The following is a 17,601-nucleotide window of genomic DNA, read 5'->3' on the forward strand; positions in this document are numbered from 1 at the left end:
TGATACTATGTGAGAATGTCTTAAGTTCCCTTACAGCAAGGATACTGAGTTATTGTCTAGCAAACAGGCGCCTCTTTTAAGATAATACAAAAATATTCTAAAAAGACAGTTTTTCCAATGAAAATTAATCTAGCTTGCTTGGTTACCTATCAGTGTGTCATTATTTTGCTCAAGTGTTCAAGCATCTTATGTGGTGTATCATTTTAATATGCTGTGAATAAAAATGATGCCCCCTTTTGGTCAGCCAGCAGCCTATCGTGTCTGGTGATTCTTAATGTTTTCTGTAGTCAAATTTCATTACATCATTTTAGAACAGCTCACAACTCCCTAATAAAGGCATGTCCACAATACAAATGCTTCACATTTCCTAAATGTCATACCAATTCAGAATTACTTTTTCCTATTTCATTTATCATGCTAAATTATAATTTCTATTTGGCCATGGTCCTTAACTTTCCTTTTAGCTACTCCTAAGGAGGCCTGGTGTGCTGCGATTCATGGGGTCGCAAAGAGTCGGACACGACTGAGCGACTGAACTGAACTGAAGCTGTACTTTCCTCCTATTTCTGGAAATTATTTTCCTGCTAAAATGAATTATTCTCCACTTTGTACCTATAGAACTCAATTTAATTTTTATCTTTCCACTTCTTCAATTTGTCGAGATGCTTTGAATTTAAATTCTACAATAAGAAAGTCAATCCCCCCAAGTAGATGTCATCAGTACAAATGTAATGTGTATTCATTCAAGTAATTGATAGAAGAGTGTCTGTTTTCTGCCTGGAAGATGTTAATCTGAGCCCTGCCCTCTCCAGTTAATTTAGAAATATTGTTAACTGCTATGATAAAATTTATTATGCAAAGGGGAAAATGTGATATAAACAATCAAATCATTTTATTTCTTGAATGCTTTGTATATATCATACTAGACTAAGCAGAGAAGGCAATGGCACCCCACTCCAGTACTCTTGCCTGGAAAATCCCATGGATGGAGGAGCCTGGAAGGCTGCAGTCCATGGGGTCGCTGAGGGTCGGACACGACTGAGCGACTTCGCTTTCACTTTTCACTTTCATGCACTGGAGAAGGAAATGGCAACCCACTCCATTGTTCTTGCCTGGAGAATCCCAGGGACGGGGGAGCCTGGTGAGCTGCCGTCTATGGGGTTGCACAGAGTTGGACACGACTGAAGCGACTTAGCAGCAGCAAGCAAATTAAAATCAACCAAATGTATTTTTTTATCAGTCTCACATTTCTAAAGCAAATGAAATCAAATAATAAGGTTTTGGGAAATTTCTACAGATTAGTGTTCTTTATTTTTATTCCTAATTAATCAGAGGGTAGGAGGAACTGCTGGATATTTCCAAATATTTGTGGTTAAAATATTGGACACATGAAGAACAGTGCCATAAAGTTATTAAGTAGGATGTAGGTATCCAATGTATGCACAATCTGCTTGATACCAAGCACATTAAGTCAGTATAGCCCTGGACTTCTTATATTGGTAATTTCCTCTAGGGCTGAGAATTCAGATTAGCTTATGGAGCTTATTTTCACATGAAAAACTCTGGATATTTTTGTGTAAAAACAATTCTTGGATGAATTCATGTCTATTATACATAAGCTTAAAAATATATGACTGGTTTCTCTCATTGTAGTGAATAATATTATTCTCCTTTTATTTCATAAAACACACAATGAAATCTATTTGGCATATTCTTCAGTTCAGGGAAATGGCTTACCATATGCCTATTCTCAGATGCTTTTTTATTACACAAGGATTTTTTCATAATAAAAATTTTCAGAAATAAAAATGTAGATGATTCACTAATTATGATCATCTGCTTTTACACAAGTGCACATGAATTGGGGAGTTTCTGAAGTATTTACAGTAAAGCTTGTAAACATAGGAAATCACAGTAGGAAGACCAAAATTATTTACAAAGGATCATTTATTTAACATATTTTTTTACAAAATACAAAAATTGTTGTTCTGCATGAATACATCATATATGAAAAAAATGTGTTTTCACTGAACTTAATTTGAAGACATTCAGAATTTTACCTTCTACCGACTTGAGGAATCAATTTTCTTTTGCAAGTTGTCTATTACCATCGCCAATCTGGGGGAAACCCTTTTTCTTGTTAATTAAATCATATTCACAACAGCTAACATTTTATAGAAATAAAATCAGACAATGTCTGTCATACAAAAGCTCTTTCTGCAAGTAACTGATTTGCCTATGATCCTAAATTTTTTTTTCCAAGCTATAGATAGGAAGAATTGAGGAGCTAGGTAAGTTGTATAATAATGTATTAGCAGCAGTTGATAGAAAATGCAACATAAGATTTGTTTTGTCTGTGGTACAAGAATATTCCCTATCAGATTCTAATGTATTTTTCTCTACTTGAACACAAGTAAGCACATGCTGATTGTTTCTGGGATGACAAAATGTATAAAAATACAAGAAGCTGGTTCTGTTTGTCATCGTGAGTGGCTATTTTCATCAGCTAATATGAATGCGTTGCTAAACGTAGTGAAGACAGGAAAATGACTTAAGGGTAATATATACAGAGTTAAAATACATTTTTTTTAACCCACTTAAGAATGATTTCAGGCACTGTGGCTGTTTGGGATAAAAATGGTTCATGGTTTATTCTTGAATAGTAATGTAATTGTCAGTGCAAGCGAGAGCAAATACCTGCCCACTGTCACACACATGACCTCGGACATCTGCAATGTTCAAAGCCAATTCATCTTCTGTATCTTCACTCTGGAGGCACCTTCAATACAAATGCTTCATAGTTTGCTCTTGATAGCAATTTAATTTTCAGTGCAAGCAAAAGCAAACACAAAGGCTGCTCACTGTCATACACACGACCAACACCTCTGGAATATTCAAAGCAAGTTCACCTCCATCTTCTCTGTGGAAGCATCTTTCGTAAGTGGCACTTAGTGTAAACCCTCTATAAATCATGAAAAACAGACTCGGGATGCCTGAACTTAATAATATTAAAAATCAAGGTCATAGTCCTCTCTCTGTGTAAACGATGTTCGAGTAAGGCTTGCCATCATAACATTTCTTTCCTGAGAATGGAGCTGATCCCCTCTGTCTGTATCATAAGTGTGCATGCTCAGAGCTGTGGTCACTGTCGTGGCTGTCTTCATTTGCTAGCGAGTCCCCTGTTTGCTGGAGGGTGGCTGCACCGATTCCCGAGAGCTCTGAAGGGAGGAGTGTTCCCTTTTTCACATTCACCAGTTCCTTTTCTCGAGCGGCAGCACCTTGCTGTCCTCCTTTTACCCTCTTCCACTTCATTCGCCTGTTCTGGAACCACACTTTCACCTTTAACAAAGAAAGGGAATAAGTGAAAGAAAGAAAGTGAAATGGACAAATTTTTTTCTTCCATTCTGGTCATCAATGGAAAAAAATGGCTTTTCAAAAGCTTTTACAAATACACTGTGAAGTAATGAATATGAAAATAAGTCACCATTGAATTTAATCAGGGCCCATGTTCATAGTAATTTTAAAACATTCAGAAGGTCCCAAGTCCTGTATTTTGTATTTTATGACATGTGCTAAGTCGCTTCAAAAGACCCTGATGCTTGGAAAGATTGCAGGCAGGAGAAGGGGACAACAGAGGACGAGATGGTTGGACGGCATCACTGATTCAATTGACATGAGTTTGAGCAAGCTCCGGGAGATGGTGAAGGACAAGGAAGCCTGGTGAGCTGCAGTCTATGGGGTCGCAAAGAGTCGGACACGACCGAGTGACTGAACAACAAAGCTGCTTCCCTCGTGTCCAACTCTGTGTGACCCAAAGGACCGCAGCCCTGCAAGCTCCTCTGTCCATGGGATCCTCCAGGCAAGAATACTGAAGTGTGTGATCAAAACCCCATCATTTACATCTCCTGTACTAGCAGGCAGGTTCTTTACCACTAGCCCGCCTGGGAAGCCCGTTTTATGACACAGCATGTAAAAGAATAGATGGGAACGTACTGTATCATTTTAGGTTGTTCAAAGGTATTTAGTTTATGAAGAGTTTCTGTGCATTAGAACTACCATTCAGTAATTGTTTTGGTCAAACAACACCCACTTTGCCCCCTCCCCCTGCTGTCAATTCCTGGACCAATGTAAAGTATACTCAGGGAGCTACTGATGAAGCTCCGTCTGGAACGTCATTCTGTGCCCCTGCAGTCCACTGCTGCACTCACAGAGCTTTATTTGGCCATTTCACCTCAGAGTGAGTCCATCTTCTTCTGAACTATGCTTTTTCTCCTCCCTTAATACTTTGATTTTACATTACAAATATGTGATTCTGATTTCCTCAAAACGAGATCAGAAATTGTCCCTGGTACTGCTGTTTAGTTGCTCAGTCGTGTTTGACTCTGTGACCATTCGAACTGCAGCACACCAGGCTTTCCTGTCCTTCAACATCTCCCAGAGCTTGCTCAAACTCATGTCCATTGAGTCAATGATTCCACCCAACCATCTCCTCTGTCGTCCCCTTCTCCTCCTGCCCTCAATCTTGTCCAGCATCAGGGTTTTTTTCCAGTGAGTCAGTTCTTCGCATCAGGTGGCCAAAGTATTGGGTTTCAGCTTCAGCATCAGTCCTTCCAATGAATATTGATTTCCTTTAGGACTGACAGGTTTGATCTCCTTGCTGTCCAAAATTTTCACTAATACTTGTTAAATGCTAATACTGAGTTTGTATATTATGTTAATCACATCAGCTTTGTAGAGATATATTTTCCTTCTAAAATCTTAACTGAAGTTACCTAATATATGATATAAGTGATTTAGCATGCATGCACATAATAAAACAAAAATTGTACATATGCATTAAATGACCATCCACAGCCACAATCATAATAATGGCATCATTTCATTTTCTTGTTTAGGAAGAAATTAGTTCCTTTCCTATTGCACTTTTCATCTTTGTATATTATTAAGCTAAGTGTTCCTTTTACATTCTCTGCCTACTCCACTTAAAGTTACCACAAGCCTGAATTTTGTGTTTATCATCCCTAAGCCTTTATTTGGGCTTCCTCGATGGCTCAGTGAGTATAGAATCTGCCTGCAATGCAGGAGACACAGGAACGTAGGTTTGATCCCTGGGTCAGCAAGATCCCCTGGAGGAGGAAATGGCAACCCACTCCAGTATTCCTGACTGGGAAATCCCACGGACAGAGGAGCCTGGCAGGCTACAGTGAAAAGGGCTGCAAACAGTCTGATGCAACTGAGCACACGGAGCCCAAGCCTTTATTTGAAACAAATAAACAGAGACAACAGCTTTTCTCACCACACATGGACCCTAAAAAGTACCGTTTAATTCTTCTTGTCTTTTAGGTTTATCAAAATGGAATGCTTTTAACTATAAGACATGTTTTTTCTTTTTTTTAATATTGTCCCATTTTATTTGGTTCTTTCTTTTTATTGAAGTATAGACCCTGATTCTGGGAAAGATTGAGGGCAGGAGGAGAAGGGGACGACAGAGGATGAAACGGTTGGGTGGCACCATCGAGTGGATGGACATGGGTTTGGGTGGACTCCTGGCGTTGGTGATGGACAGGGAGGCCTGGCGTGCTGCGGTTCATGGGGTCGCAAAGAGTCGGATACGACTGAGCGACTGAACTGACTGACTGCTAGCTGTTTTACACTGTTGGGTTTTTACTGTGACTCAGTTACACATTCTTTTTCATATTCTTTTCCTTTATAGTTTATCACATGATATTGAATATAGTTCCTTGTGCTATAAAGTAGGACCTTGTTGTTTATCTATACTATACATACCATTAACTCTAGGTTTCTTGCCTAATCCACGTTGATTCAAGGCATGGCATTCTCTTCTTATGATTGTGTGCGATTCCACTCTGTGAATATATCACTGTGCACCCACCCATTCCCTTGTTCATAGACACTTGAACTATTTTTTCTTTTATAATTGATTGTTATAAATATTCTTGCAGTTATGCTGTGATAAACGTGTGATAGAACTTCTCTGAGTATACATCCAGGATTTTCCATGAGTGGGCCACAGGGTATATGAACGTTGAATTTAATGTGATAATATAGAAAAATTATTTTCTAAAGTTTCATCAATTTTCACAGTCCAGAGTGTAAGAGTTCTTATCGATCCACATCTTAGTGTCACTATTTGGATTTGTAAGTAAAGTTTTTTCCAATATAATGACCATAAATGTTATCTCACCATGTTCTAATTTTCCATTTCCTGATTACTAATAAGGTAAAGCATCTTTAAGTGTTTATGATCCATTTGTATCTCTTCTTTTGTGAAATGCCTCCACATCTTTGGGTTGCAGTGAATGTTTTTTGATTTAATTTCATTCCTTATTTTGTTGTTCAGTTGCATTCCTTATGGACTCATAAAATATGTTCCAGATGCTAATTTAATGCTTTGGGGTTATATGGCTGTTATTACAATATATTAGTTTATAGTGTGTCCTTTTCCTTTCCTTGGGTATCTTTTGACCTTTTGGGTATCTTTTGATGATCAGAAACTCTAAAATTTATTATATTCAAATTTATCAAATGTTTGTGTTATGACTATCTTTTTCATGTCTTCATTAAAAATCTTTCTTCTGAGACCATTAAGGTACTCTTCTATGTCTTCTTTTAAAAAGTTTTAAGGTTTGCTTTTCAAATCGAAGTTAAGTGCTTAACTCTGACTATTGATTTTAGTATATACTGCAAAGAAAATTTCTAAATTTATTTTATTCCAGTTGTATAAGTTGTTCCAAGACCATTTAACAAATAGTCCACTCTTTTCCCAGAAATTATTGTTTTCAACTGTCGTATGTCGAGTTTCCATGCATGCATAGCTTTATTGATGCACTCAGTTACTCTCTCCTTTTGACATAAAAAATCATCTTAATTATTATAATTTCATAGGAAGTCTTCATATTTGACACAGATAGTTCTGTTATATTCTACTCCAGGAATATTTTGAATATTCTCCATTTTCATTTTATAAACAATCTCAATTGCTGTAAATTCAAAGTACTAAGAGAAGCTAAAGAGAAAGATACTATATTTCTAAAGATGTATTTATTTCTGCCAAGTCGCTTCAGTCGTGTCCGACTCTGTGCGACCCCATGGACTGCAGCCTACCAGGCTTCTCCGTCCATGGGATTCTCCAGGCAAGAACACTGGAGTGGATTGCCATTTCCTTCTCCAATGCATGGAAGTGGAAAGTGAAAGTGAAGTCACTCAGTCGTGTCTGACTCTTAGCGACCCCATGGACTGCAGCCTACCAGGCTCCTCCATCCATGGGGTTTTCCGGGCAACAGTACTGGAGTGGGGTGCCATTGCCTTCTCCTGTATTTATTTCAGTGGTCTTCAAATCACAATAAATAACCATACTCCATCAAAATGAGTACAGTTTTCTCAGCTGCTGGCACGAAAAAAATCTTTAAACCATGTCATTTCTCAACTCTGCATTTTCATTGTTCTATCAGACTATAATTGAAATCTTGTATTATACATTACCCACATATATATTATCCACTTAATTAAAAAAAATAAGAAAATGTAGAAACTCAGAATTTTTACTAAAATAGATTGATTAAAAACAAGTGGATTGATATTCTTGTGTTATTGTTACTTAATAACCAAATGATAAGATGTGATTTTTAATCACATATCTACTCAGGGCTAAGCAACTATACCGATAGGTGCTACATATGCACTTTCCAAACACGAATATTTATAGATGAGGAAGTTGAGACTTAAAGCTTAAACGACTTGCCGAAGAACACAAAAATAGGTAAATGTGGTGCCAGAATTTAAACCTGGGGTTGGTTTGGCTTCAAATTGATTTTATTTTGTTTTGTTCCTGTTATATGTCAAGCTTATACATTTTAAGCCTTCAGGTTAGAAAAGTAAAGCATATAAAGTATGTGAATGCCATCCATATGACTAGTATCATTCAGATAATTCTCCTACTCAATATAATTAGGTTTGTAAATATGACACTATCTTCCTGTACTGTAATTTAGGTAATTATACTACTCAATTTAATTACCACTGTAAGCTTGACATTGCATGTTTCATTAGATCTTTTCCACATGAATTGGGCTCTACTTCTGGCTTCACTTCTGCGTGAATTTGAGAAAATTATACTTCTCTCTGCCTCAATTTTCATATTTGTACTGTTGGAATAATGAGCCTTTCAAGATTCTCCATAGAGACATTTTCTCCATGGACAAATCCAGATGGAAGAAACACATCATCATCATTGTCACTGAAGAGTGAAATATCCAGCCAAAATAATCTTGGCAGAAAATGGGAAGAATAGATTTTGTTAAATCTACACTTATTTCCTTTTTTAGGAGAAGGGGTGCAGTAATTCTGTAATACCAGTATAAAACCTGTTATGTGCAATTCGACATGAGGAAAATGTAAGAAGATGGTATGGATTTTAGAAACAGTATAGGCTATTTTGTGTTGTTTCCTGTGTCTACCATGTGAAATTTTGCCATTTCATTTTCTTAAACAGACTAATGAAAGACTTCATTAAAGGGCTTCCCAAGTGGCTCAGTGGTAAAGAATTCTGCCAATGTGAGAGATGCAAGAATCATGGGTTCAGTCTCTGGGTTGGGAAGATCCCCTGGAGGAGGAAATGGCTATCCACTCCAGTATTTTTGCCTTCAGAGGCCGGTGTATATAGGAGCCTGGTGGGCTACAATCCATGGGGTCACAAAAGAGTGGAACAAGCCTAACTGAGCACACACACACATCATATATATACGTGGTTTATAGATGTGTGCATGTAGGTGAAAGCATTTGATGATTATATAATAAATCTAATAATTCTAACACCTTTATGTATTTTCTCAAGGGATCAGGCTACATATTTCATATGGGAACTCCATGAATTTAGTAATGGAACAAAACAGCAATACATGCAGTGATGAGTACACCTTATAAATTGTGAAGAAAAAGTACAGAAATTCAGTGTGTCCAGATGTATTTTCAAACATACTATGAAATATTGGGACGAACTAAAATAAGGAGAGGAAGATCTGGGGGTGCATATATTTTTCCACAACCATCACAGTATTAAAAACAAGTCCATAAAAGCAATTTCAAATTATGTCAATATTGCCATTAGAATAATAACACCACGGTTTTATAAATAAAGAAGCTTTATAGTTTAATTTATTATCACTTAATAATCCAGCTTTGTTGGCTAGATTGAAAAAATACTTTTGTAAGACAGCGAAAGAATAATCATTCAAATGCTTGACAATTTTTAAAATAAGGAAATTATTTTGATTAAAGTTTACAAGTTTGTTTCATATAAAAATCTGTATTTATAAACTAAGTACAGTTAAACTAATCTCATGCTTTCTTGATGACTTGGAATCTCTATTTATTCACTCATTCATACACTCAGTATTACTGCATGCTTAGTAATAGGTAAGAGGGGTTAGACCAAGGAACGTATACAAGTAAATAAGAAATAATTCCGGCCCGCAAGGGCAGTTTACGGGCTATATGTGAGGCCTTTGGCATATACTGAGATGCATAAAGATTAGCTTCATCTTTTACAGAATATCCTTAAATTGCTTGCAGTTGTAGTTGGTGTCATTGCTAATCCCCTAATAAGAGATTCCCCGAATGGTCCATAAGATGCCATGAACCCACCCCTACGTCAATGTCGCACACTGCTTTGTTTGCCACACAATTATTATAGAAAACCATTTCCCTCCTCTGGGAATCTCATGATGTTATTGCTACTGGCATCCTCTGTGCCTCTGCTTTTTTCGTCCTAGTAACCTAGAGTAGTACCTTAGGAGCTGGGACATTGTATCATCAAATGTTTTGCGTACAACTAAAACAAATCTGCCCATCTTGGAGTATGATATATAAATTTTGCAAACTTTTATTGCTTTATTTGGGCTTAAAACATCTGGTCCCATCACTTCATGGGAAATAGATGGGGAGACAGTGGAAACAGTGTCAGACTTTATTTTTGGGGGCTCCAAAATCACTGCGGATGGTGATTGCAGCCATGAAATTAAAAGATGTTTACTCCTTGAAAGGAAAGTGATGACCAACCTAGATAGTATATTGAAAAGCAGAGACATTACTTTGCCAACAAAGGTTTGTCTAGTCAAGGCTATGGTTTTTCCAGTGGTCATGTATGGATGTGAGAGTTGGACTGTGAAGAAAGCTGAGTGCCGAAGAATTGATGCTTTTGAACTGTGGTGTTGGAGAAGACTCTTGAGAGTCCCTTGGACTGCAAGGAGATCCAACCAGTCCATTCTGAAGGAGATGAGCCCTGGGATTTCTTTGGAAGGAATGATGCTAAAGCTGAAACTCCAGTACTTTGGCCACCTCATGCGAAGAGTTGACTCATTGGAAAAGATTCTGATGCTGGGAGGGATTGGGGGCAGGAGGAGAAGGGGATGACAGAGGATGAGATGGCTGGATGGCATCACCGACTCGATGGATGTGAGTCTGAGTGAACTCTGGAAGTTGGTGATGGACAGGGAGGCCTGGCGTGCTGTGATTCATGGGGTCACAAAGAGTCGGACATGACTGAGCAACTGAACTGAAATGAAAATCAATTTATCTCATATCTGCAATTTCTCTGGAAATGCTGGTTAATTAATTTTTTATTATTTCCTTTTTTAAAGTTTGGCTCTAAGGCAAGATTCCATATAAAGTATATTTTGTTTCGTAGTATGATGAACAACTCAGATAAAAATTCCTCCCATAAGAATCTGAGTAAAGAAAAAATACTATTTTTCATGAAATCAAAGCAGTATAAAGTAGACTTGTAGACTATCGATGACTACATGAAGATAATATTTTTGAATAAAATCTTCATAATAAAAAATAACATGAAATAATAACCTATATTATTAGTTATAAACATTTAAGGTGCTCAGTTATAAACCTTACTGTTCAGAATATCTGATTATTATGAAATCTCACTTTTGATCCCTTAAAGTATTTTGTATTCACATTGCCTGCATGATCAAACTAATATATAAATAAATATAAAAATATTTATTCACATATTAGTAAAGAAAACAGCTCAGAGAATCTTATTGTCACTAATTTGCTTAAATGATGTATTTCAGAATCTAGGAATCTAATATTTCTCTGTAATAAAAATATTGTGAGAGTCATTCTTGGTATTTGTTAAACATTCATTTTATCTCTTTAATTTATTCAGTCATTCACATATGGCCTTCTATGTATAAGTTCATCTAAGGGTTCACAATACATCAGGAGAACACAAATGAAATATGTATCTGGATTGTCATACAATTTCCTAAAATGGCCTGAGGCGAAATGTTGATAGAAAGTAGAATCTACATGATGCTATTACCCATATTTATAGAATACCATAAATGTCTGTCTTTTGAAGAAACAATCATAACACATAACATCTGGATGAAAATAAATATTTCAGTGACATATCTAGATGTCTCTAAACATCTGGAATTTGTAGATTTAATATTCCAACTGTTTCTATTTGTATATGAACACTTGAAATACTGTAGACACTGTCTAACAAATATTTATTCACATCTTTAACATGTGAAAGCATGCAAAGGAGTAATTGTATAAATACAATTTGGAAATTTAATCACACCTGTGTGATTAAATTGATCATGGCAGCTGATCCAGTAAACCTAATGTAAACAGACTCTAGTAAGATACATCCAAGTAATTCAGTGGCAAAGTCAATAGATGAACTGAAAAATTAGAGCCCAGATTGCTCTCTAAGGTAGGGATGAAAAATGGGGGAAAAGAAAGCTTCCTTACTCGTCCTGCCTGAATAGATTTATATCTGATTAAGAGAAGGAATCCCTTGGCTGTTTCCAACAAGTTCATGGGAGCTGCCAGTTGACTCTGTTGTTTCTACAGCAGTGCAACATGGGGTTGGGAGGTAGTGTGCATGCATGTATGTGTGTGTGTGTGTGTGTGTGTGTTTGGGGGGGGGGGTTGGATTGGAGGGTAAAGGGAGTTAGGACATATTCCATGACTAAAGACTGAATTCCTGCATAGAGGACTGCCTCTCACCTTTCTCCTCTATTTTAAAACAATGTTTATGACCAGGAAATCACTTCCTGGCCTCTATAATTTTCGGTTTCAAAGCCTCTTTTTTTTGTCCTTAGAATGCCTGAGAACCAGGCTCACTAATGTAGTCATAAAACATTTACTATTTCACATGTTTTTGGACAAAGTGAATACACATTAGCCATTGGCAGTCATGAGCAAATAACATGTTGAACAAGAAATAAACTCTTTTTTAGGAAACAAATGAAATTCTCCATGAAACGAAATTAGGGTTAGGGTTAAGGTTAATGCAATCAGTACTATTACAAGCTGATTGTACGTATTACATTCTCCTTTCCCAAAATGCAGCCAGAGTAATAATTCACATGATGAGCAAAATTCCTAGAGACTGATTACTTTTATTTTGACCCTTTAGAAATGTCCTGGAGTACTAAATGCTAACAATTATACCTCTTTCTGTCAAACATGATGGAATTCAACTCAAATGACCTATTTATGAGTAAAAATTTACAGTGAAATTTTACTACTCCTAATTGTATTTCTACACAAGATTAAAAATATGGATATGAGTTTTACTTATTTTAAGTGAAATCCTGTCACCTCAGTAGATCATGAACAAAAGACTTCAGCAAATCTGAGTGGAAATATCAAAACTAAATTAGGCACTTTTCTCCATTACTGTGTTAAAAATTTCCTAAACAGCAGTCTTGAATACATGGAATTCATCTATTCTGATCCACTGCTGGTACTTACCTTGTTTAAACTACTAAGATCAGCTAGAATGACAGCCTTTGTTCTCAACATCTTGTCTAATCTCTGGCTTAAGGTTTAACAATAGCAACACATCACAACCAGTGCATACTATTTTAAGAAATGACCTCTTCCCTAGCCACTGTCTAATTTTGTGAAATATAAATATTTTATTGAAACACATAAACTCATCATTCTTATAAGAATAGTAGAATACTAGAAATTCTTAAGATTCAATCTAATTAAATATTCTGATTATTTTCTTTTTTTTTATTTTATTTTTAAACTTTACATAATTGTATTAGTTTTGCCAAATATCAAAATGAATCCGCCACAGGTATACATGTGTTCCCCATCCTGAACCCTCCTCCCTCCCCATACCATCCCTCTGGGTCGTCCCAGTGCACTACCCCAAGCATCCAGTATCCTGCATCGAACCTGGACTGGCATCTCGTTTCATATATCAGAATATATGTAAGCCCTCACTTCACTTTTATTAGATTTAGGAGCTGTCTCCAAAATTATTCTAAGAACTTGTAATGGCAATTGCTACTGTCATAAGAATATATATTGACACTAAAGTATTCAGTAATTTCAATAACTGGAAAAAATTTTTAAATTGAAAAAAACTGTCTTGCATAAAAATTATAAGTGCTAAAGAGAAATGAAGTTAAAATCAGTCCTAAATTGACTATGTTTCTGAGGTTTTCATGACGAGTCGTAGACATAGGGAGATTGACTTGTAGAAAGTGTCCTATACCCAAATTCTCTAGAAACTGTCCTTTATTAGACTTGGGTTTATTCTTTTATAGATGTCATGGAACACATGCAATGCTGTATATACATATTTAGATAACAGAATATCTCTTTAAAGTTGAACATACCAACACAGAAGTTGAATCGGCTCCTCAAAATTTTCAGGAACTTCTTAGTAATACTTTACATTATATAAAAAAAAAAATATGTGACTGCAAGGATAATGTGAAAAAGGAGTAATCTTTCACAGCAGAAGATGTTTTTCTTTAACATTACACTGTAAATGATGATCTGTGTTGCAACACATGATATGTTTCAAAATGTTACTGTTGATTTGCTGATTAAATATAAACTAATTGTTTCCTTATTGAGGAAATTCCCAAAATTAAAGCTTATTTTATATTCCACCATCAACTCGTTCACCCTATTCTCTACTCCCACTTTTCTGGTCAGACCCCAATCATATTTAATCTCTCAAGATAGCAGTCATACCATCAGATCAGATCAGATCAGCTATTCCAAATCCTGAAAGATGATGCTGTGAAAGTGCTGCACTCAATATGCCAGCAAATTTGGAGAACTCAGCAGTGGCCACAGGACTGGAAAAGGTCAGTTTTCATTCCAATCCCAAAGTCATACCATGTGCAAGCAAAAGAAACATCTAACTGTTACTCTGCTGCTGCTGCTGCTAAGTCACTTCAGTCGTGTCCGACTCTGTGCGACCCCATAGACGGCAGCCCACCAGGCTCCCCTGTCCCTGGGATTCTCCATGCAAGAACACTGGAGTGGGTTGCCATTTCCTTCTCCAATGCATAAAAGTGAAAAGTGAAAGTGAAGTCGCTCAGTCGTGTCTGACTCCCAGTGACCCCATGGACTGCAGCCCACCAGGCTCCTCCATCCATGGGATTTTCCAGGCAAGAGTACTGGAGTGGGGTGCCATTGCCTTCTCCAATGACTGTTAAAAACTACTCTAAAGATATGAGGAAATATCTAAAACCATGGACTACACAAGGTTACCTTGAATAGACAATATGTCTGATCTTGCAGATATAACTTATTAGCTAAATAACTAAAAGCACTCATATAAATGTATAGAAATTAACCTGCAAAGGAGAAGCGTTGTGTAAAATGCTCAGTAAAAGACAAAACCACTATTTACTTGGCCCAGGAAAAATTCTCCTTCATGGTCATCCAAAAAATTGATGTCTATTTGGAAAACACTTGGCAATGAGCCATTTAATGATTTATGAGTAACAAACAAAACATAATTCCTCTCCTTTCCACTAACGGAATGTGATCCAACTAGGTAGGATTTTTCCATTTATCTTGGCAGCAGAATCATTAATTCAGTCTGTTTATTCTGGTCAGTTAGCTTACAAATCTGCAATATCGCACCTTTGGTTAGCTTTGTAAAATGATTTTGTGACATGGAAGGAGCTCTCATTCTTTCTATATCTGGCAGTCTTGACTCTATAAATATGTCCATTTTTTACACTCCTATAGTTTTATGCAACTACCTTCCCTCTTCATCCCACTGTGAGATATTAAAACTTTGGCATGAGTTTTTTCCAAGTGCGTCTGGATGGATGAAAAAGCCAGAATAAGCTTGTCAAACTTAAAAATACCTTGGGACAGGAGGGTCTTTAGACTGACTGGCTCTTCTAAGTATTCCAAGTGACTCTGCCAATTAAGGATTATTAGCTGTTGATTGAGAACAGTATAGAAGAATATGTTGTACACGTGAAGGTGTAAATTAGAAGCTGGATGGTTACTACAGTGTAACTGTTATACAAAACAGCGTTGGGCTTTCCTGGTGGCTCAGACATTAAAAGAATCCACCTGCAATGCAGGAGACCTGGGTTCAGTCCCTGGATTGGGAAGATCCCCTGGAGGAGGGCATGGAAACCCACTCCAGTATTGTTGCCTGGAGAATCCCCATAGACAGTGGAGTCTGGCAGGCTAAATCCATGGGGTCAAAAAGAGTCAGACACGACTAAGTGACTAAGCGCATAATTAAAATATTTAAAGCTTAACTTCGTCCCAGTGTCTCCACTTTTATTGAACATAAAACAATTTTCTTTAATACCTAAGTGCTAATATGGAATTACTGTGCAGGATAAGCCTCTTTTCTCTTTACCCTTCTTCTTCCTCTTTGGCCAGATGGAATTCAAAGGGGATAACAGATGTCCCCTACCTGTACCGGCATTGCCACGTGGGAGACACAAACATAAAAGTCCAATTTCTTTGGAGATTTCAGAGCTGTTCCTCCAGATTTGAAAATTTGAGTCCTGAGTAATAGTTAAGGGTTTCGCATATATTATTTTTTTTCTAAAAGGAAATCTAATCATGATTTCAAATATTTACAATCACATGTATAGCCCATTGTAGAATATGTGGCAGGTATATTGATGGGGACATGAGTTTGAGCAAGCTCCAGGAGTTGGTCATGGACAGGGAAGCCTGGCATGCTGTAGTCCATGGGGTTGCAAGGAGTCAGACACCACTGAATGACTGAACTGATATTGATTGGGTGATATAAACAAAGGAGCAGTATCTACAAATAAAATATCAGTTATACATATACATATTTTATAGGCAACTATGTAAGTTTTCTAAATAAAAGTACATTTAAAACTGCTTCTGTTTATAAATTAAGTTTCATTTAGGAGAAAGTTATTTCTGTGAAATAATTTTGCTACTAGTGGAAATGATTCAATATTTGTTGCTTTTTCCCTTTATATTATATAGAACATATCTATTCTTTCTCTGTATTTGAATCTTGGAAGGCTTTTAAAAAATAGAGAAAAAATATTTTAAGAGATTAAACATCCTATTAAAGTTTAGGAAAACACTAAACAATATGGGAGTAGATATAATATTCTTTGGTGTATACATTTAAGTTACTTTAATAAATCCTATGTTATTTTAAAGTATAGAAAAAATAAATCTTTCAGTAAAATGAAATTGAAAAATTGCAAATCTAGAATTAGAATATTTTACAGGTGGAAACCCTATGAAAGGGATGCTATTTAATATTTTAAATCAAGACATAGATTACATAGATATGTATGAATGGCATTAATGCAAAATCAAAGAAATGGAATAGCTGTATCTCAATTAAAAGAAGATGAATGAAAAGGCTTCGATTGATAACTCTATGTTTATAATTTTAAAAGCCCAACCATGAGAAAATTAACTGAAAATATCTCCCTGATTGAGAGGTATTTTTATTACAAAAGGATTAACCCACTATGCCTTTCATAGCAAAGAAGCTTTCCCCCTCTGAGTAATAGATTTGTTTTATAGCTTATGCTAAAAGTTCTTTCACATACATTGTGACATATAAACCTGAGTAAAAGAAAGAGAAGGTAGTTTTAATTTCCATTTTATGCCTTGGGGAGATTGTTACTTGCCTAAGAATACACAATTCCATCTGGCAAATACAGGGTTTTTGTTCCGATTTTTTCTCATAACAATTGAATTTTTCTTAGTAGCAAAAACTAAAGACATAATTTTGATTTGGAATTTAGATTCCACATATACCCATTATATCTTTTATTAACTTGACAAACTAATTAATAGATAATTATAGGATAAAAAACTTCTGAACAATACCAAATTTGCAATTATTTGAAAACCTAATTATCTCAGGATTTACTTTTGTTGTTGTAATTTTTCCCTTTATGAGACTATAGTTGGATTGTTTCCCTAATGACCTCCAAAAATTTTTGCCTTCCTTCCATGTATCCACTCCCGTAGGTGGTGATCTCTTACCGAGCTTGGTCATATGATTCACTTTAGACAACGGGACTTTAGGAAACATGATCTGAGCAGAGGCTTTGAACACCCACGCACACTGAATACTTCTACCACTATTTGAAGAACGCCAGGGAGCCTTTTAGAAGATGAAATCACACATGCAACAGAGACAGAGGCAAGCTGTTCCAGGTGAGGCTGCCTAGAACAACCAGTTCTCAGTCACCCACCAGCTGAATAGAGTTGCACAAGGGCTCTAGGTAAGGCCAGAAGTAGAACTGTCCA

General features: G+C 36.4%; 1 protein-coding gene across 1 annotated transcript in view; it reads right to left on the reverse strand.

The window, feature by feature from the left end:
- Positions 1 to 1,929: 1,929 nt before the first annotated feature.
- The window catches only part of MEOX2 (mesenchyme homeobox 2), a 75,343-nt gene continuing 59,671 nt past the window's right edge, over positions 1,930 to 17,601 (reverse strand). Inside the window, exon 3 of the mRNA XM_061413608.1 lies at positions 1,930 to 3,339. Within this exon, the coding sequence (XP_061269592.1) occupies positions 3,115 to 3,339 (225 nt within the window). The 3' untranslated portion in view covers positions 1,930 to 3,114. The remainder of the gene's footprint in view (positions 3,340 to 17,601) is intronic.

Source organism: Bos javanicus, chromosome 4, assembly GCF_032452875.1.
Source record: "Bos javanicus breed banteng chromosome 4, ARS-OSU_banteng_1.0, whole genome shotgun sequence".
In the NCBI taxonomy this organism is placed as follows: domain Eukaryota; kingdom Metazoa; phylum Chordata; class Mammalia; order Artiodactyla; family Bovidae; genus Bos; species Bos javanicus.